The 23,165-nt window shown below is 39.1% G+C and overlaps 1 protein-coding gene across 1 annotated transcript; it reads left to right on the forward strand.

Annotated features, from left to right (window-relative positions):
* The first annotated feature begins 4,271 nt into the window (after nt 1-4,271).
* Nucleotides 4,272-6,347, forward strand: LOC122039883 (transcription factor FAMA-like). The gene is made up of 4 exons (XM_042599310.1): nt 4,272-4,412; nt 4,492-5,052; nt 5,135-5,593; nt 5,675-6,347. The coding sequence occupies exons 1-4, from the start codon at nt 4,398-4,400 to the stop codon at nt 5,759-5,761; spliced, it is 1,122 nt and encodes a 373-aa protein (XP_042455244.1). The 5' UTR covers nt 4,272-4,397; the 3' UTR covers nt 5,762-6,347.
* The last annotated feature ends 16,818 nt before the right edge of the window (nt 6,348-23,165 follow it).

Here is a 23,165-nt window from a genome sequence, read left to right on the forward strand (position 1 = left end):
AACCTTGAGCGGAAGGTGAGGCCGTCTGAAATGCCTACACAACTCTAGAGAGAGAGGGTTAGAATGGAGATTAGGAGGTGCCCTAGTTCAACCACTCCAATGCTCAAGTTAATCTTCAACAAGGGAGATGGAGAAGAAGAACAGTAAAGAGAAGATGCCGGTGATAGTTTGTGAGTGGTTAAGTGTGCACGTATACCTTTGCCCATGGGAGCAGGCTCCTTTTTAACATTGTCAAAGGAATGGAACGGTATCTCTCTCCTCCAAGTTTTGATTGATGGAACATCATACCCTAGTAGGAAAATTATCACATCATTATATCGGAAGGTCATGTCACCCATGTCCTGTACTAAAAAAAGTGTGGGGTCACACCATGTTGTTGCACGTGCTATGATGACCCACGTGCTATCACACACGCTATATCAACCCAAGTACTATTCCACATGCTATTGACCATCTAGGGTATTTGGGTCAGAGAGTTTGGTATATTAAGTGAAGAGGCATCAAATCGATAGAGCTGAAAGGATCGGAGGTGGTCGAGAGGAGATGAGCAAGAGCGTTGGGTCTGTCGAGGCTGAGAGGAGATGAGCAAGAGCATTGGATTGGCAGGGCCAAGAGGAGATGAACAAGAGCATCAAGTCAGTGGGGGCGAGAGGAGATGAGCAAGAGCGTCGAGCCGACCTTCATTGGGAAGACTTCTCATGAGAGGTAGGCATTTGTTGGGAAGACTCCTCATGAGAGGTCAATGACTTGGTTAGCTGAGTCAGCTCGGTAGTTGAGGAGTTTATATTGACCAAGTTAAGGACCCTCCATATGCACCCTTATTTACCTCCTCATCACAAGCATCCCCTCCAGTCTAGTCGAAGGAGGCGGGAGTTTGACTGACTGAACTATAGGTGCCAAAGATTGAAGAAATCTTCTACTGTTGATAGAAATATGACCTTGATAGATTTCATGACTCCTAAATACTTGTGGTGTCGGAGAGATAATAGATCGATTTACAACTATGTTCAAGTCGGGACAGAAATAGTTTGACCTGTGACTATATCCTAGTCGGGAAAGAATAGGAGGCTCAATCTCATGACTCTTGAATACTCGTGGAGTTGGGGAGAGAATATCTTAATTTACTACTATATCGGAGTTAAGAAAGATTAGACCCTGAAAAGGACAATTGTCGTTGGACACAGCTAGCTCAATATTTGGGAGATATATGAGCTCAATCCACAATTATGTTCGAGCCGAGAAAGATTAGACCCTGAAAAGGGAAATCACTAGTCCGAGACTAGGGAATAATGAGCTTGATCCATGACTATATTCGAGTCGAGAGAGATTGAACCCTAAAAAGGGCAATTGCTGATAAACGCCACTGGTCCGAGACCAAGGGATATTTGAGTTTGATCCTTGAATATATATGAGTCAGAAGAGATTGGACCCTTAAAAGGAAAATTAATGATGGACATCGTTGGTCCGAGACTAGGGGGATATATAAGCTTGATCCGTGACTATGTTCAAGTAGAGACAAATTAGACCCTAAAAAGGGTAATTGTTGATGGATGTCACTAGTCTGAGACCAGGAGATATATGAGTTTGATCCGTGACTATATCCGAGTCGGGAGACATTGGGCCCTGAAAAGAGAAATTGCTAATGGATGCCACTGGTCTGAGACCAGGAGATATATGAGCTCGATCTACAACTATATCAAAGTTAGGAGAGATTGGGCCCTGAAAAGGAGCAATTGCTAATGGATGCCACTAGTTTGACACCAGGTGGATATATGAACTCGATCCACAACTATGTCTAGGTCGGGAGAGATTAGACCTTGAAACAGATAATTGCTGATGAACGTCGTTGGTCTGAGATCAGAGGTATATATGACGTTGATCCACGAGTATGTCTGAGTCAGGAAATATTAGAGTCTGAAAAGGGCAATTGTTGAAGGATGTCGTTGGTCCGAGACTAGAGGAATATAATTCCATGGAGATATGAGAGTCGGAGGGAGATGACCTTTTTGTTTGATAAAAAAGAGGGATGTATTTTGAGTTGAAATTATAAAATTCAAATTCAGACTTATTTGTTGAGATGACAAGATAACTTGAGCTGATAATCTCAAGCTGCAAGCAGGAACGGATGAACTTCTTCGGATGGTTGTGCTACCTGAAAGACTTGACTGTCTTGTCTGACCAAGCTTAGCTGCCAAGTATGGCCGAGCCTAGCTGCCTAGATGAGCTACCAAGTATGGCTGAGCCGAGTTGTCTTGTATGGTTGAGTCAAGCTGCCTAGATGAGCTACTAAGTATCGTCGAGCTGAATTGACTTGTATGGTTGAGCCAAGCTGTCTAGATGATATAACGAGCCGAGTTGACTTGTATGGCCGAGTTGAGTTGACATACTCAAGACTTGGAGGGGTGGAAGGAGGTGAGTTGGCCAAGAAACACCATATGGCAGCACAACACTTCAACTTGGAGATTGTTTTGAAGGAGGCGAAGTGACTCCTTGACATTGGTCGACTACCTTTGAGCACGATGATCATGGGATGGGTGGAAGACCAATAGGGGAAGAATTTCCTCCACTACAAAGGCTGAGGTGAGGAGATATGTAGAGCAAATCTTGGTTTGCTTCAATATCCTGATCGTCCAGCTTGCCCATGGAATCATACGTAACATCCTAGAAGACTCCTCCTTGAATGCTAAAGCCGACCACATTTGGAGAAGAAATACCTTTAAGATTTCTTGCTCGATGTTGACAAGAACCTACAATGCTTTCCACTTGTCCTCTTTCATTGGCGGGGTTGCGCTTCTTGACAATTTTTTCGATATCATCCATCTCAATGTCTCAGTTTAGTCTCTCAACTTCGTTTTCCATAGACAATGTCAATTTGTTCTTGCTTGAGACCGGCGAAGGATGAGCCACGGTGAGTTGTCTCTGCTATTGATGAAGCCGTCGAACCCTGAGTGGAAGGTGGGGCCATCCGAAATGCCGATAGAGAGAGAGAGAGAGAGAGAGAATGGAGGCTAAGGGGGTGCTCTGGCTTAGTCATTCTGATTCACAAGTCAATCTCCGACAAGGAAGATGGAGAAGAACATTATGGAGAAGATGCTAGTGGTAGTTTGTGAATGGTTATATGTGCATGCATACCCTTTCCCATGGGAGCGAACTCCTTTTATAGCCCTGTTCAAGGAATGAAATGATATCTCTCCTCTAGATTTTGATTGATGGGTCATCATACCCCGGTAGGGAAAGTGTTATATCGTCGTGTCATAAGGTCATGTCGTCCATGTCCTATATTGTAGACGATCGTGTGAGGTCACACCATATTGCTCCACATGCTATAATGACCCACGTGCTATGTCAGCCCAAGTTCTGTCCCATGTATTATTGACCAGTTGGGATAGTTGAGCTAGAAGGTTTGGTATGTTAAGCGGAGAGGCGTCTAATTGGTGGGGCCGAGAGGAGATGAGCAAGAGCGTCAGGTCCTCAAGAGAGGTAAGCCTTTGTTGGAAAGATTCCTTAGGAAAGATAGACTTTTATTGGGAAAACTCATTGGGAGAGATCAAGGACTTAACTTGGCCTAGTAGTTGAAGAGTTTATATTGACCAAGTTAAGGGGCCGTCACATTCACCCTTATTTATTTCCGCATCAACAACTATTAAGCAAATTGAACTTCATTCGATCTATTACTGAAACCTTACAAATAAAAAAATTAAAGAAGAGTCCAATGTCACCAAATTAAGTCCATTCTTTACCATTGTTCCCAAACGATACGACGTCTTTCATATCCTGACCATCCGCTAGTCAATATTCAGCTCATTGACACACTGCTCATTATAAGAATTAACTTATTTTGTTCTTTCTTTGATGTTTTCCTCTCTAAAATTTTTCTTATTTACTTAGCTCGGTTTAATTTCCTCTTCGCCATTAGATTTGGGCTTCACATTATTGGATTAATTCCCTCATTCATATGACATATCAAAATTCTGAACCTTAGTCAAAACCGTGGATGAGCATGGAAACCCTTCTTCACTCATTCGTCCCTCCCCATTTTGTCAACGTACGACTAGGACAGATTAGCATAACACTGCCTCAATTTCAATTGCAAACTGTGATTTATCCAAAACAAAAAAAAAAAAAAAAATTAAAGTCAATTAAGTTGCAGGTAAAAAGGAATGGAAGCGAGCGTTGTAGCATGTGAAATGCATAAATAACCAGAGGCGGATTGAGGTGGTGTTCATCCCTGGCCTCTCCCATTAATGCATGCACCTTGGAAGGCTCCTTGACCTCTCCATACATAAACAAGCCTATCGATCTCTATAACTGCATCTCCAGTTCTGTCGCTCGTCTCCTTGGCTCCACTTCCGCCCAATCTTGTCTTCTTCCAAGAATTCAGATATATAATAATATATATGGACAAGAAGGAGGTATTATTTCCATGCACGCATGCCTTTCGTTTTGTGTATACTTTATCTTCTTCCTTTCATAGACACAGTTACGTTGCAGGCCGACAGCTTTGCGCCTGCCCTCCCGCCGCCGGAGAGATCGGAGAACGGCGTCGATATGGTGAACTACATGGTGAGCAATCCGCCTGCCCAAGCCCAGATCTCCCTGGACAAGCTCAGCTTCGCGGATGTGATGCAGTTCGCCGAGTTCGGCCCCAGGCTCTCCCTCCAGCAGTCCAAAGTCTCCGAGGACGAGAGCTATTTCTTGAGGTTGCACGACGAGCCGCTGAACGTGGCCTCTGCCCCGCCGCTCCTTCCTCCTCCTCCTCCTCCCGCGACGGCCGGAGGGGTGGAGGATAGAGAGGGGACGAACACCGTCGGCAGGTACTCGTCGGAGAACGCGCCGTCCTCGGTGCAGGAGCTGCGATTGGTCGAGAAGGCGGGTGCGGATGAGGCGAAGAATATTAGCAGCCGGCGGAAGAGGCCCAGAGCTATGAAGACTAACGAGGAGGTGGAGAGCCAGCGGATGACGCACATCGCCGTGGAACGCAACCGGAGGCGGCAGATGAACGAGAATCTCCGGGTGCTCCGCTCGCTCATGCCAGGATCGTACGTGCAAAGGGTGGGAATTAATTACTATATTAAGCTAGCTAGTTTAAACACTAGAGCTGATCATCGTGAAATTGATTCGATCGCTTGTTCAGGGAGATCAGGCCTCCATAATCGGCGGCGCCATCGAGTTCGTGAGGGAGCTGGAGCAGCTCCTCCAGTGCCTGGAGTCCCAAAAGAGGAGAAGGCTCTTCGGCAACACCGGAGAAGCGCCGAGAGCGGCGGCGGAAGCCGGCGGTGCTGTTTTGGTCCCCAACCAACAGCGGACGCCGTCCTTCTACCCACCCCTCCCGCTTCCCACCCACCTCGATCAGGCGAAGCTTCTCGACGTCGGCGACGGCGGCTTTCCGGAGGAGACGGCCGAGAACAAATCCTGCCTCGCTGAAGTCGAGGTCCGCCTCCTCGGCTCCGACGCCATGATCAAGATCCTGTCCCGCCGCCGGCCAGGGCAGCTCATCAAGACGATCGCGGCGCTGGAGGACCTGCAGTTCGCGATCCTCCACACCAACATCACCACCATCGAGCAAACCGTTCTCTACTCCTTCAACGTCAAGGTAATCAAATCAATTGACCAGAATCTGATCAATCCACGTACGCTCTTGTTCATTCTAATCTTCATAAACGAACCCTCGCAGATTGGCAGCGAAACCAGGTGCACCGCAGAGGACATTGCCAGCTCCGTTCAACAGATCTTGAGCTTCATCGACGCAAACACAGTGTGATCAGCAGAGATCGATGAATATATCCATATATAATATTAATTAAGAGCGTGATGTATAATACATATCTATATATGTGATAGCCTTTTTCTGTTCATCGTATCGATATATAATTTATCGCCATGCAAGTAAATCAAGGTTAAAAGAACTTGATGACGGACGGACGACCAAGACTGCATGTCTGCGAGGCCTGGAGGGAGACAGACAATGAGTGGACTTTGAAGGTCAACCATGCAGGTACTTCGTCCTTGGTTTCCGAGGGTTGACCTGCCAGGGGTTGCTTTGTTGGTATTAGACTGGCCAGATCAAGCCAGGAAGGGGGGGATGACTTGGTGAATGCCTTGCAGCTAGCTACCCCTGCGGCAGGCACCATGTTGTGAGTCTGTCCATGGCAGAGAGAGGTGTCGGAATAGATTGGGAAATTTGTCCTTAATTGGCACGAATGATTCCAAGTAATGGATCGAGAAATATGCATGATTGACTTTGTGAGAGGTTTGTCGTGTGTGGCGCACAGAATTGGCAGTAGAACTTTCTGAGTGATTATCAGCATTTGGAGGAATTGTTGGCGAGCTAGAGGAGCATGGGCTGGCAGGTACAGTGTTAAGCATCACCGGTTCATGCGATTCAAGAGGTTTCAATGAATTGAGGATTTGTAGGGTTATTTTGTTTTATTGAGAAGGTAGCGGTGATAATTAAGGGAAGAGGAGGCCATCCGGCCGTAATTCTTGCAAAAGCTATTTCTTCATCTATTTCCTCAATGCTTGCAAAATTTGCCTAGCTCCCTAGAGCAATATGAGATATCTGCAAAGTAGGTCTTGTTGGGATCAGTACGAGTTAGAAGGGGGTGTGAATAGTTTTTCTCGCATCAACTTTGAGAATACAATGGGAAACCTTTCATGCACGAGAAACAACAACACACCACAATAAGACGTAATCAGCTTACTTGGTTCACAGCCTCTCAAGGCTGCTACATTCAAGGCCAAATCCTAGCGAATTACCACGACCATAGGGTAAATAGGGTAAATCGATCGGGAAGCGCAAATGGGTCATGTTGGATGATCCAACATCATAAATAATTTGAACTCCTTGAACATAATATGCCTCTAATGAAATTCGAATCTTTGTTACCTAAGGAGATCATCCCACCGTTTACCATCATGCTTTGTGTGTAAAAAATGATTTGCTCGTCCTCAACATTCCCACCAATCCATCCATATTTGCATATAGTGCTTTGGAATGACTAACTAAATATATTATGCTACAATGATAAGATTTTACTTACCCAATCCTAGTGGCCTCTTCTTGAACTTTCCAACTAAGTGCGTTCCTTGATTACTCCACCTCAGGTATATTTTTCCAAAAATTCTTAATTGTATATGTGATGTGGAAGCTCAATTATGTGTTAATTTCTTCTTGGGTACTCCATGGAACACTAGAGGAAAAAATATTCAATATACAAGAATTTTTCATTGTCAAACAATTATATTACACTTTATACATTGTCCAATTGCAAATAAAGAGGTTGCAGAGGCCCCTCTTTCCATTTTCAACCCTTATTACCTTATTAATCTTTGGTAACTTTTTTTTTCTTATTGTGTCTTGGGAGTAGAAGAGACTTAGTGGAAAGATAAAATTATTAATATATGATCTAGAGGTCATAAGTTTGAATCTTAAAAATAATTTCTTACATAGCAAGGTAGGATTGCGTAAAATAGACTTTTTCTCGGGATCTCGCATTAACAAAAATTTCGTGCACTCACTATAAAAAAGCAACTAATAGCGATAGAATTAGCAACAATCTTCAACATTCTGTCACTAATTAGTTATGGAAATGTTATCTTCCATCGCAATAGCGATGAAATCCAACATTCCGTCACTAATGCCTTTGTAAACCCTAATATTCACTATTTTTGACAATGGATTAGTGATGGATTACGCGTTCCGTCACATTAACAACTGTTGGAGCAATTGGTGTGACTCTAGATTTTGATGTTTGGGAAAAGGTTTAAGTTAGATTATTTGTTGTATTTGATATGCTCTTGTGAGTGTGCAGAATGTAAGTAAAAAAAAATAAAGTCCAAGTATGATCTTAGTAAAGGAAATGTCCAAGTGTGATCTTGGCAATAATGAAAGTCCAAGTGAAGTCTTGGTGGTGTAAGTCCAAATGTGTAGACTTGGTAATGTAAGTCCAAGTATGACTTGGCAAGGATGAAACCCCAGAGTGAGAAGCTCTTGGTAAAGGTAAAGTCCCAGAGCGAGGAACTCTTGGCAATGGAAGACCTGACAACAAGGCCAAGGTCGAAGGAAGCTCTTGAAGGCAAAGCGTGAAAAATGGGAAAGCGTCTGAGGAACACAAGGTTGATGGATGAGGCTAGAAAACAAGGTTAAGGTTGTGCGAGCGAGGATGAATGCTGAGAGATTGTACTCGGGGTAAAACCCTAAGTTTAAGGTTTACCATCTGACTGGTGTATGTACCAGTCGACTAGTAGTTGGACTGGGAGAGAACAGAATGCTTCTGTACTCTAAACCAAAGTGGACCAGTCGACTGGTATCAAACCGTTTGAGTTGTAACGGTCAAATTCCACAGAGGGTCAATAGACTGATGATGTGACTGGTCAACTGGTAACAGCAAAAACAGCTTAGCTGTTTTCCCCATGCTCTATATAATGGACCTTGGGGTGGCTAGCTTGGGTGACAAAATTAGAAGTAGTTAATCCCTAATTAGAGTCTCCAAGTTCTCTTGTGATTCTCATGTTCTTGATCGAATTGTGGTGATGTTTCTCCACCGATAAGGAGGTTCGAGCTAGCTGAAGTTCCGAGGATTGATCCACCGATAGATTGAGGGATCGTCCACCATATAGACAGTCGTGGAGTAGGAACCCTAATCTCCAAATCACGTAAACGAACATGTTAGTGGTTTGTTTGTATTTCTCTATAGTCTTCTAGTAATTAGCTTTCGTATTACTCATATTTTTGTATTCCAGGACCAGTCGACTGGTATTGAGTCGTTTGAGTTGTAACGGTCGAATTCCATAGAGGGTTAGTAGACTGATGGCGTGACCAGTCGACTGGTAATGACAGAAATAGCTTAGCTATTTTCCCCAAACTCTATATAATGGAGCTTAGGGTGGCTGACTTGGATGATAAAATTAGAGGTATTTAATCCCTAATTAGAGTCTCCAAGCTCTCTTGTGATTCTCGTGTTCTTGATTGAATTGTGGTGAGGTTTCTCCACCGACAAGGAGGTTCGAGCTATCCGAAGTTCCGAGGATTGATCCAACGACGGATTGAGATATCGTCTACCGTACGGACAGCTGTGGAGTAGGAACCCTAATCTCTGAACCACGTAAATGAATATGTTAGTGTCTTGTTTGTATTTCTCTATAGTCTTCTAGTAGTTAGCTTTCGTATTACTCATATTTTTGTATTCTGCTGTGCTAACAAGTGTAGGAAGTGAACAACGTGAGTGATCAGCTATTCACTCCCCTCTAGCTGAGCACTAAAGGTCCCAACAAAAACAATTGACGGATTTTATAATATGTTGCTATTAGCGACGGAATATAACATTCGGTCACTAAGTCCTTTGCATTTAGTCGCTAAACCCTAATATCCATCATTTTGGGGACAGATTAGCAACAGGTTAGATAAATTTATTTCTACCGCTATTAGTGATGGGATATTTTTTTTTCAGTCTCTAATAGCGATGAAATAATTTATATTCCGTCGCTAATAGAGACAAATTAATTTATTTTCCGTCGCTAATAGCAGCGGATTAATTTATTTTTCGTCGCTATTAGCGATGGATTAGTTAAATTCGTCGCTGGTCCTTTGCATTTAGCTAACGGGAAGCGCTAAATCCTAATATCCGCCTTTGTATGACTGATTAACGATGGATTATTCATCGCTATTAGCGATAAATTGATTTATTATTCATATTAGTGATGGATTATAAATTAATCAGTCTCTAAAGTTGCGAAATTAGGGCTCTCATACACCCGATCTCTTCTCTATGAATGATCTCCTCCTACTCCAAAGATCTCTCCTCCCTCCTCTGGCTTCTCCTTCTCCGATATTCAGGTACTCCTCTTCTCCTCCTCCCTCTTTTCCTCCTCCAGCACTGCTCGGCCATAGCAGGCCGAGGTCAGCACTGCTGAGCCAATGTCGGCCTCAGTGTCGGCCTCGGCCGAGTAATGCCAACCGCAGCCAAGCAAAACTCTGCCAGTGTATTTAAGTGACACTGCCTATTTGCATAGTTCAATAACATCCTATTTACATAGTTTGATAACTTGATAGATAATTTACATAGTTTTATGATACCTAAATGATGACCATAAAGCATTTGATGGCCCTAAAGGCCTAGAATATTTTTCATCTTTATTTTATTTTTATATATTTTGAGTCCTCTAGGGCCATAAAGCATTTGATGGCTCTAAAGGCCTTAAAATCATGCCAAATTGTTAATGTACAAACCTAGTGTTTCTCTTAAATTTTTTATGTCCATCAAAACACTTTTTATCAAAACTATCTAATGGTTCTAAAGGCCTAGAATTTATACCAAATGTGCATCATTAAATTCTTAGGGTTTTTTTTGAGTCTACGTGCATTTATTCTTCCTTGATTTTGACCCCTATAGGGTTGTTAAATTTTTTTTTTAGCCAAAAATTCTTGACAACCTTAGAGACCTCATGTTCATGCTAAATGGGTTGCACTCCATTAGTTCCCTTAAGTCAATTTAAATTTATTTCTCCCTATTTTAAATTATATAGAGGCATCAATTTTTTTTTGTTTGTCAAAAGCACTTAACTAGTGAGAGGTTAATCGATTGAATAAACTCTAGTCAACTAATTGTTGTGAAGAACCTTTGATTAAAAATGTTTGACAACCCTAGAGGTCTTGGTTAAGTCAAATAAGCATTGTTACACTCTTAAGGTTCTCAGTTTTTTTAGATAACTAACTCTTAGGGTTCTCCTATGGAAAAAAATTACTCACTCACTGCTAAACTACATATGTCGCACTATATGATTACAATTCAAATGAATATTAAATCCTCTAACTATACAATATAGTATGGAGCAACTCAAATCGTCTCGTACAAGGAATATAGACTATATATGATAAATCTCAGGATCAGTTTTATTTGAAATGTGAGTTGGGTTTTAGATCCTAAAACTAATAACAGTAGAGATAAAACTACTCTAATCTAATCTACAAAATCATAAAGCAAAGTATCCCTAATTTACTCATGATGATGGAATTAAAACTAAGCTTCATTGCAACGTTAACGAGCATAACTAATCTACAATTCAACAAGAATGACATTACAAACAACTAAACAAACAAAATTGCAAAACTACAGTATATCAAGTGGAAGAAACATTTTAACAAACACATAACGAGCACCAATGAATAAAGACCAAATGCATAACATCGTAAACATGTACTTGAATCAATTACAACCAATTAACATAAAACAAAGGTAAGCATTCGAATATGCAAATCTAAAAGGAGTTTAACCTATTGCAATTCATCCAAGACATGAAGATCAAACACAGAGGAAGAAGAATGTTAGGACTTGTGCGAGCTAGAGGGGGTGAATAGCTTTGATTGCTTTTCTTCAATGCTTTGTGCTTATCATTAAATGTGCAGCGAAAACTTTGTTTCAATCTCAACTCCACATGCACAACTCTAGGATTTATTTGGTATTTCCTAGAGATCACATCCACTAAGAAATTCCTCCTTCTCAAAAACTTTCTAGAGGCGGAGACGCTTCTTATAATGCACTCTTACAAGAACAAGGGCAAGCAATACAAGACACAAATGAATATGAAAGCAATGATGCTTTTCAATTGAAAACCTTGCTTGCTTGATCTCTTGCAGCTTAGAAATGCCTCTTGATGGTTTGGAATGCAATAGAGCTATCCTTCAAAATCCTCAAGAACTAGCAGTGAAAAACTCCTCAAAACCTCTCCTTTAGCCTTTAGATCGAGGTTATTTTATGCTTATCAGTCGATTGATCTTACCCATTAGTCGATTGATATGGTCTCTGACTATTGAATGACCTCTGAATTTTATAAAATCTATCTAATTTTATCAATAATTCAAACATTCATCAACTGATGTCAAACATCAATTACCTGAGAGCATTAGTCGAACAGAGTACCCGAGTCCCACTTGCTTTTATGCTCTTTAATTTGGCATCAGTCAAATATAATAAGTGAGTCTCACTCGCTTCTATTCTTTTTAATTTGACATCAGTCAACTGATGTGAATCATTAATAAAATTAAATCAATAAATTTAACTCGCTCCTATTCAGTTTCTAAGATCATCAGCCGACTGATCAAATCCATTAGTTGACTAATTCCATCAGTTAAGTTTAGCGACCGAATCAACTTGGTTCTATTTAGTTTCTAAAGACATTAATTGACTGATACTTGATTTTGACAAACATAGGTCTCTGAACTAGCTCTGTTTCACAATGAAAATCACCTTGTTATGATATTTGAGTCAAAAGTTATAGTATTCGGAAGTTTGCTCTGTCGAAACTTCCTCGTTTCATGCCAACTCTCTATTGGACTTCCAATCACCAAGTATCTGGTCAACCGTGATCCACTTAAACTTTTTTGTCTCGTGTTAAGTGTTCAGCTCCCAGCTGATCCACTTTAGACTTAACCTAATTTTTAACTAGGTTTGTCTAGTTTCCAACTAGGCCTTCCACCACCTAGTCCTACTAGGACTTTTATTGCCTAGTTATCAATTAGGACTTCCATTGCCTAGTTCTCAACTAGGTCTTCTACTGTGCAACCTCGCTAGAATTTCCATTACCTAGTTTCTAACTAAACATTCTAACACCTAACCCTTCTAGGACTTCCATTGCCTAGTTCTCAACTAGGACTTCTATTGTTTAGTTCTCAACTAGGTCATTCACGGCTTAGCCCAACTAAGAATTTCATTGTCTAGTTTCCAACTAGGCCTTCCACCACCTAACCCTGTTAAGATTTTCATTGCCTAGTTTTGAACTAGGTCTTCCACTGCCTAACCCAACTAGGACTTCCATTGCCTAGTTCTCAACTAGGACTTATATTGCCTAGTTTTCACTAGGACTTGCACTATATATTGATCAAACATCGAACCCCAACTTGAGTCAACTTGAGCTGAGTCAAGTCAATCAACCCTGACCAAAAGTCAATTGTGTTAGTTAGAGCCCTAGAGCCAATCATTTGATGATTGTATGGACTCATGTATATCATATTCATGTATATATATTAAGGCATTTGGTTTTTGGTTATTATGCTTATTTGTATTAGTGCCAGATAAAATAAGTATAGTAACGTCCTAGAGTAGAAGGTTCTTACCTATATCAATCGATTGGTTGAATCGATAGTAAGATGATATAGGGAACACTACTCTAAATCATTCCTAGTCGAGTATTAACATTCAGGGACAATGTTAATACAATAAGACTAGCATGTAGGTCAGCTCGATGATTTGATCTCACAAGTCATGGATATAGAGATATCAAGCTGACACATGGGTATGCATTAGAGAATGTATACTGAATGACCCGCCATGAGAAAGTATCATGGATCATTATATGAGTGTCATATACTTTCTCATGTGGCTATTAGTATGACTATTAGTCCTTTGACCTGAAGTCACCATGGATCCCTACATAAGGAGTTATGTACTTTGGTTTCGTCAAACGTCACCCGTAACTATGTGGACTATAAAGGCGATTACTGGGTATATAACGAATTATGTAGAGGGATGTGAGTGATGTAGATGTGATCTATCCCTCCCATATGACGGGAGCGACATCGGTATTCTTGATAGAGTGAGACCACTAAGTGCATGGCCATGCCCAAATGAGTCAACATGAGATGTTGAGCTCATTTGATCGAGTGAGTCTACTTGGAGTTCAAGATTTAGATTGATTAGAGGATGACACGGTCTATGCCTCATATTGATCAATCTAGATGTCTAGGATAGAAGGACAATGTCACATATTTTGTGAGGAGTCACAATTGGTAATCACAAGGTGATGTCGGATCTCGACATTCTTGTAACTTGGGTAGTAATGATGTGTTGCTAGATACCGCTCATTACTTATGCTCCTAAATGGGTTTAGGGCATTGCCAACGTTACAAGAACCTATAGGGTCACACACTAAGGACAATTAGATGGAGATTTGGTTCATATGATGAACCAAGAGGATTAGATTCATTTGATGAATCATATTGGATTAAGAGTAATCCAAATTGGGCTAATTGAGTTGGACTCAAGTTGATTCATGTATTCAATGAGTCTAATTTAGATTATGACTCATTAAATCAACTTAATTTAATGAATTAGATTCATTATATTAAGTTGGCTTGAATCATATGGTTGGATTAGATCAACCATGAGAGAGATTTGATCAAGTTTGACTTGATTTGAGAGGAAGAGAAAAAGTCATGTTTGACTTGACTTTTTACCACATCACTAGTGAGTTGGCAAGATGTGGACCAATAGGATTGCTCCACATCATCAATGTGTGCCACCTCATGGAGGTTACAAGCCTCCATAGCATTTAATGTGGCCGGCCCACATTAAATGAGGAGGTTACACTTGTTGTCATGTCATTTAGTGAGGTGGCAAGATGTGGACCAATAGTGTTGATCCACATCATCCTAGAGTGCCACCTCATGGGGGTTACAACTCTTAATGGTCTCCACATTAATTGGAATTAATGTGGGGGTTACACCTCCTAGAGTGGCCGACCACTTGATGGCTAATGGGTTTTTTGAATTTCCTCTCATTGGATTTTATTCACTCTTCTTCTCCCTTGGGTGCTCTCTCTTCTCCTTCTCCCATTCCTTGGCCGAACACTCCATTGGTGCTAGCACACCTTGTGTTTTGGTCATCTCCTTCTACTTGTGTCCGTGTGGATACATATAGAGGTTGTCTACTTTGACAACTAGAGATTCGGCGACATCTTGGACAAGCGGGAACGCGAAGGGCTTCGCTACAAGGGTAATGATCTTAACTTTAGTGTAGATCTAAAGTTTTTACAAACTCGTACAAGAAAAAAGTTTTTCGAAAAATTTTGTTTACGAATCTTTGCACGAGATCCATGGCTTTGGGTGACTCGGGGTTTCCGCGACGCGAAAAAGCGATTTTCGCAGCCCGACGAACCCAACAAATTGCACCAACAATATCTTTCTTTTTGATGTTTGACAATATATTTAAGTTAGGCTAACTTATTAGCTAAACTTTCCTTCATCTCATTCCAAAGCATGAATGAGGGTTTTCAAACTTAGACCCTATATTCTCCCTCTTTGACATACATCAAAAATATTTTCTCAAGATACATTCAAGATATTTCTAACATCACAATGGAGGTTCCCTACCTTCCATTATCTCCAGATCTCCCCTTTCATATCCAATTCATGCCTTTAAGATGGACCTTCCCTTCAAAACATGCTTCAACTTCTATCATTGTACCAATAATGATTTGGAGTTCATAAACCTTTAGGAATTTCTGAAATCTAAATTATGAGGTTAAAGATTCAATTTTAATCTCCTCAATTTTTCAATTTCCCCCTTTTAATTGTTAGGACACTTTAGGAGCTAGGGGTGATTAGTTTCAATCGCTTCGTTGATGATTTATTGCAATAGAAACTCGAAGCGATTGTTAACACTATGATTTATTTGGTATTCATCTCCTTGAGATGATTAATCCAAAGATCCACATGGTACACACACCACTATGAAAAATACTCATTTTTGGAAATCATTCAGAGGTAGAGAAACCTCGTACATGCTCGAATACAAGAAATGCAAACTAGAAACGTATACTTGGTTACAAAGAAATTGAAAACTACTTAACAATGTGAACCTTTGCATAGCTTTCTTTCTTCTTAATTGGAATAACCTCTTGGTAGTGGAAAATATAGAAGCACTTGTTCTCCCAAACACCCAAGAATTGGCGACCAAGATGTGTGAGAGTGTTGCCTTTAAACATTCACGAAAATCCTTTTCTAGGATTCACTTGACACCTTTAATGGATTAGACTTTTCCTTAATTAATTGTCATATTAGCTGACCATTCGAACACCTACAAAGCAACTCATTTTCCGAATCCTAATCGATTGATTAGTTATCTCAAACGATTCAGAGAGCCTTAATTGATTTCCAAACTCTCTGTTTGCTCACGTAAATGCCATAATCAATTAGCCCAATTGATTAAAAAGACTTATTTAATTATCTCAATCGATTCATCATTCTTGTGATAAAATATTGTTTAATCAATTAGCAGTGGTTGAATTGATTGGGTCAATCGATTCAGTCATTGTTTTTGTGAGTTCTCTTTGTAAAACTCCCGATCGATTAGAAATCCATCCTAATTGATTGGAGAAGCCCTAATTGATTATCCTAGTCGATTAGGATCAACTCAATCGATTGACCAATCGATTCAGGCTCTTTCTATGTTCTCGCAAGAACCTCCTGATTGATTACCTAATAAATTAACTTAAATCCATTCGATTGTCCCAATCGATTGCCCAACTCCAACTTTCTTAATTCAAATCTAGAGTTCTCTTACCCAACATCTAGTCAACTATGATCTGTTGAGACTTCTCTACTAAGTGTCCGATCAACCTTTGACTCACTTGGACTTTGTCAACCTCCTGTTGGACTTCCGATCACCAAGTACTGTCCTCCTTGACTTATTTGGATTTTCCTCTTGCCTAATCGCAGTTAGAATTTTTCTTTTGCTAACGTATAGTCCTCCTTGACCCACTTGGACTTTCCTTTACCTAACTGCAGTTAGGTCTTTCCACTTGCCAACGTGCGGTCCTCCCTAACCCACTTGGACTTTCCTTTACCTAACCACAGTTAAGACTTTCCTTTGCCAACATGTGGTCCTCCTTAACACACTTAGACTTTCCTTTACCAAACCACAATTAGGGCTTTCCTCTTGCCAATATGTGGTCTCCTCGAGCCACTTGGACTTTTCTTTGCCGAATCGTAGTTAGGTTTTTGCCTTACCTAATCTTCAGTTAGGACTTTACCATTATCTAACTCTCAAGTTAGGACTTTGTTTTACCTAACCTCCAATTAGGACTTTTCCAATCAAGTATTCGGTCCTCCATGACCTACTCAACCTCTTCTCATATATTGTCCAATCTCCCAACATTAACTTTCCTTTCTCATTTTCACCAAGAAAATCACCTTTGAATGCTTATCCAAGCATATCAAAGGGTTAACGATAGTTAAGGTGTTTAGGAGTGAGCTTAAAATAATTAAAATAACCTATTTATGCCAAAAACACAATCAACAGTTGATCAATCGACTGCTACTCTAAAAATTACATTTCAATTTTCATACTGAATTTCAAAAATACATAAGTAATTCTTTTTTAAAAATCATGAAATTTAATATAGACATTATTTATGTCAAATACTATTAGGGGAAAATAATTTTCTATGAAAATATATCTTATTTTTAAAGAATGACACAAAGTTTGAAATCATTAAAAATTTTAATGTTTCACTTTAACTTTATATCAACCTAATCAATGGTGATTCCTATCAACAAATAAACTCACCAAGATTTTTAAAATGATTTTCAAACCAAATTTTCAACCATGATCTTTGGGTTAAATGCACATGACTTTCACATTAGTTTTTCCCATGTTAGACTTCACGTAATAATTTGTTTTGATGAAACTAAAACTCAAACAGATGCACTAAATTAATATCTTGAGGTTTGTTCATCCTCTTAACATCTCATTTGTATCTAATATATCTCAATATACATACAAGACAACTCTATGATTTTTGTGAGATGTAAAATAAGTTTTTCTTAAAACTAAGGGATCATACATCTCTAACTAGGCATTTTAACTTTGATCATTCTACCTAGGATGTCGATTAATGTTATTGTTCTTAATTACAAAAAATTAACACAATGTATGACAATGACCATGACATACATCATAATGTATACTTTTAAAAGAAATATTATAATAAAGAATGATGTATATATGATATGACATGTAATAATTTTCATAACAATTTAGATACAATGATATCATGACATGTGATAGGGCACACAATCATGGTATTTATGACTCATAAGAAAAAGTACCTAGAATTTCTATCTAAGTATTATCAACTAATTTGTTAAGCCAAAATAAACATAAGTTACCCTATGTCCCTAGAATGTGCCAAAATTCTAACTTGACATTCCTTTGAATTCTATTATATTTGTGTCAATTTGATCAAGTTCAATACTGGTGGTACAGGGTGCACCAGAATAGAACATGAGTTTTGATGTTGTCAAAGGTTTAAGTTAAGTTTTGTTGTGATCTAACAAGTTGACTGAGTGTGCAGGTTGTTTACTCAACCGAGAAAACCCTAGTCGTGACTAGACAGGAAAGACTTAGCAAATCATGGAAGCCAGGCGGAAAGACCAAGTGGGTCGAGAGGACCTGACACTTGGCAGGGAAGCTCGATAGGTTTATAGGACCAAAGCTTGAGGAAAAGTCTTGGTGGATCGATTCAATGCTAAGCGGCAAAGTCCAAACAGGTCTGGGGGACCAAGGTTTGGCAGATAGATTGAGATAAGGAACTAGAGAAGTAACAGTGAGGTCATGTTCCAAGAAGGAATAAACCCTAAGTCATTGATCCAACTGAAGAAATCGGGAAGGTTTCGAAGTTGAGATCAAGACAGTGTTACTGTCCTTTACTACTCATGCATCTTACTATATTACTGTGCTAACCTTTATTTTGCAGGGAATTGTCTAACTCTATTTTGCAAAGAACGACTTGATCGGTCGACCAAACCGGAGGATCGATTGATCGAACAAGGCTCACTTAGACCAGAGACTTGTTCAGACCAAAGCAGAGTACATTCCGATCAAAGCTTGATCAGTTGACCGAACCAGAGGATCGGTTGACCGAACCTTCATGATGTGACATAGATCAGATCGAGCCAAAGTAGAGAAGGAAAAAACCTGGCTGATCAGTAGATCAAACCGGAAGATCAGTCGACCGAAAGATCTCTCATTAATGGAGCATTAAGTGTGAATCTCGGTGAGCAGGGAAGGTTCAATGTTCGGTCGATCGAACATGGTGATCGGTTGACTAAACCATTAAAACATCATTAATGCTCGAAGATCGGATCTCAGCGAAGAAGGAGGGGAGCGAGTTCAGTAGACCGAACCCAAGGATCGGTTGATCGAACAATGACAATTATTATAAAAAGGAGCTTGAGGTCCGAAGCAAAAAATCAATAAATTCTTCTGTTCATCTCTGTACAAAGTTGCTCATACTACTACTCTGTGCTTCATCTTCAAGCAAGCTGCTGCTTTGTTCAAGTGTCGACTGAGCTTCATCTTATATTTTTGTAGGTATATTTATTTAAGCTTGCATTGTACTTAACTTGAAAGAAGATAGTAGTTTGTTACTATCTTCTACTTGAATTTGTACTCATTGATTCTTTCCGAAGATTTTGGAAAGAAGAATCATAGTGGATTGGCCAACGATGCGGTTAAACATCGCGGGTCTTGTAGTGGGAGTCGATGTAGGCTCCGAACTAAGTAACAACCTGAGTCATCTATTTTATTATACTATTTTTCGCTGCTTACTTTGATTGGTTTTACGATATGAAAAGAAAGAGTTTTTTGATGAGCAATATTCACCTCCTCCCTTTTATCCTATGAATACTTCAAAAATTTGATTGACAAACTTTTACTCTTTAAAAGTAAAAATTAACTTCTCATTTTCAAGGTGTCACAATACCTTAAAAAATTTCTAAAGTGTCAACTTCACCGTGGTCAGGTTAACTACCCTTTCAATTAGGGTTGACATACCGTAAACCTATCTAGGGTGTAGAGAGCACACTTTAAGAATCCAAAAGCTATTGGTACTTCTTGGGTACATTAAGTATTTACTAGAGATAACGTTCTTAGTTATCTTCATAATGACTTTTCTAGATTTTTTAGAAGCCTTAGTCATACTAGTCTCCTCAAGGTCAACTCTAGGGATAACTTTCCTTATAACCTTAACTTGATTCTTAGACCTAAAGTTAGTTTCATAGGTATATTGAACTCTAGGATAGGAAGTCATGCTTGCCTTGGACTTAAGTTTGTATCTCAAACCCTTCTTGCCCTTAGATGACTCTTGTCTTCCTAAATCTAGGTTTTGTTTCTTGGACCCTTTGACACTATTTGTTATTTTCTCTAGGATTTTCTCTAATTTATTAAGTCTTGACCTCAAAATTTAATTTTCAATCCGAAATCACCAAATTTGGATTTTTGTAGGATTTCCTTGGATATGCCTTTTTCTAGTCATATTTTTAATTTTATTATGATTCTTGCCTAGATTATTTCTCTCCTTAGATTTTGTAGGTCTACCATTAAACACCCTAAAATTTTCATTATTCTCATGAAAATTTACATTTTCATGGTAATTTGTAAGATGATAAAATCTCTTTCTAACATGCTTATCATGATATAAGGCAATACCATTAACTAATAATAACTTAGTTTTACTTTTAGAAGCTCTCCCTTTATTTGCACTTCCTTTTTTGTTCTTGTTTGAAGACCTCCTCTTTGGACATTGATTATGATAATGCCCCCTTTGAATGCATAAGAAGCACACAATGTGCTTTCCCCCCTTTTTTTTATCAATGTTCCGATCTCTTTTGGCTTCTCCTTCACCTTGGGTGTCACTTGAGTATTCTTTTCCAATTTGAGACACTTGCTCTTGTAGTATCATCATTTTCTACACTTAAAGTATATAATATGATTTTTATTTATGTTAATTGAAATTGATATACCTTCACGATTTGTGCTCTCTTGACTTGTAGAAGTAAAACACGATTCTTCTTCATTGATGTCAGATGCTTCTTCTCATTCCGATGTCAATGACTCATACTCCCCCTTAATCTTTGAGGTGGGTACTTTTTCAAATTTCTCCTCGGATATTGAATATCTCTCAACTTCCAAATCCTCATGTTCTTAAATCAAAGAGTCTCCCTCTTTGAATTTGTCTTCACTTTGTAGTGAGGTTGGATCTTCATGAAACTTTGTTAGCTTTGCCCACAAATCCTTTGCATCTTGATATTCACCTATTTTACACAAGATATTTTTACGTAATAGATTAACCAAAATTTTTATTACCTTACCACTAGCCTCAGATGTCTTGATTTGCTTCTCAATCCATTTGCTCTTCCGAAGAGGTTCCCCCCTTTTATCTTTAGGAACTTCAAATCCTTCCATTAGAGCAAATCATTACTCTATATCGATCATTAAAAAATATTTCATTCTTGATTTCCAAGAATCAAAGTTCCCTAATATAAAGGGTGGACATGCTCGAATATTGTATCTGAATCCATCTTAGGATTCCATTTTGATGTTGAGCTCCTTTAATGATTAGTCCTTTGACTCATTCAAATTTAGGTTCAAAACTTCAACTTTTTCTTCTTCCTCTTGCTCATGCTCTGACAAAGGATAATCCGATAAAGAGCGACCTCGCTCTGATACTACTTGTTAGGACTCGTGTGAGATAGAGGAGAGTGAATAGCTTTGATCGCTTTTCTTCGATGATTTGTGTGTGTCGTTACTGCGCAACGGAAACCTTGCTTTAATCTCGATTCCACATGCATAACTCTAGGATTTATTTGATATCCACTTCCTTGAGGTGACTAATCCAAGGATCCACTCCTAGTGATCACATCCACTAAGAAATCCTTTCCTCTCAGAAACTTTTCGAAAGTGGAGAAGCCTCTTACAATACGTTCTAACAAGAACAAAGGCAAGCAATACAAGACACAAATGAATATGAAAGCAATAATATTTTACAATTTAAAACCTTACTTGCTTGATCTCTCACAACTTGGAAATGTCTCTTGATGGTCCAAGAAAATATAGCAACATTATCCTCCAAAACCCCAAAGAACTGGCAACGAAAAACTCCTCAAAAGCTCTCCTTTCAAGCCTTTAGGTTGGGGTTAATTTCCGTCTATCAGTTAACTAATCTTACCTATCAGTAGATTGATATGGTCTTTGACCATTGAACGACTTCTAAACTTTTTGAACTTTATGAAATCTGTTTGATTTTGTCAATAACTCAAACATTAGTCAACAGATGTCCAACATCAATCGAGTAAGAGCAGTAGTTGAACAAAGCACGCGAGTCTCACTCACTTCTGTGCTCTTTAATTCGACATCAGTCGATTGATCTCATCAGTTGAATAAAACAAGTGAGTCCCACTTGCTTTTGTTCTCTTTAATTTGACATCAATTGACTAATTCCATCAGTTAAATTAAATTAAACAAATTTGACTTACTCCTATTAGGTTTCTAAAGTAATTAGTCGACTGATTAAATCCATCAGTCGGCTGATTCCATTAGTTGAGTCTAGCAACCGAATCAACTTGCTTCTATTTAGTTTCTAAAAGTATTAGTCGACTGATCAAACCCATCAGTCGATTGATACTTGAGTTTGACAAATATAGAACTCTGAACGAGCTCCATTTTAAAACAAAAATGACTTTTTTTTGATATCCGAGTCAAAAGTTATGACATTCAGAAGTTTGTTCTGTCGAAATTTCCTTATTTCATGCCAACTCCCTACTGGATTTTCAACCGCCAAGTATCTGGTTAATTGTGATCCATTTGGACTTTTCATCTCATTTCAAGTGTTCAACTTCTAGCTGACCTACTTTGGACTAAACTTAATTCCTAACTAAGTTTGCCTAGTTTCCAATTAAGTCTTTCATAACTAGCATTTTTATCTATTATTGTGGCTCTTATTCTTGACATTTTTACCTTCTTGTATGATAAATTTGGTATTTATATCATGATTTATAAGTAGAAATTTATTTAGACTTAATTATAAATTTTCTATAATTATAAAATTAAATCTCATATTTTAATGTGGTTTTATAGGAAATCCCAAGAGTGATAAGAGTCAAGTCAGATCGAATTTGACTAAATTTGAAGGTTAAATTGAAGGAATCAAGTTGAATCAATATGAATCATTGATCCAAATCTAAAAGAAATCTTATTCATTTATTTAGATCTAATCATCTAGCCATCCATTCAGATCTAGAGCTATATGGACTATTTGATAAATCAATCTCAATTAAATTTTAAATGATATAAACTGCTATCTCACGATGTGACGATTAAATCTTCATCTATCTTCCTCGCCAACATTGAACTGAGATGGAAGGAGAAGACCCTTTAATTTCTCCCCTCCACGCACAGGGAACGTGGCTCGGGTTCTTGTACTGTGCGCGTCATTTTCCCCTTTCTTGCGTTTTCTTCCCCGCGGCCCCCAAATCTCCTTTCTTCTCGCGATCTGCTTCAAGAGGTGACGGTGCGACATTCCTTCCGGCGGGTGAGAGCGATGACGATGAC

Source organism: Zingiber officinale, chromosome 2A (assembly GCF_018446385.1).
Source record: "Zingiber officinale cultivar Zhangliang chromosome 2A, Zo_v1.1, whole genome shotgun sequence".
NCBI classification, from domain to species: domain Eukaryota; kingdom Viridiplantae; phylum Streptophyta; class Magnoliopsida; order Zingiberales; family Zingiberaceae; genus Zingiber; species Zingiber officinale.

Coding starts and splice junctions, on each gene's coding strand:
- LOC122039883 (XM_042599310.1), top strand. Junction 5,053..5,134: donor CAGGATCGTACGTGCAAAGG/GTGGGAATTAAT, acceptor TCGCTTGTTCAG/GGAGATCAGGCCTCCATAAT. Junction 5,594..5,674: donor TCTACTCCTTCAACGTCAAG/GTAATCAAATCA, acceptor GAACCCTCGCAG/ATTGGCAGCGAAACCAGGTG.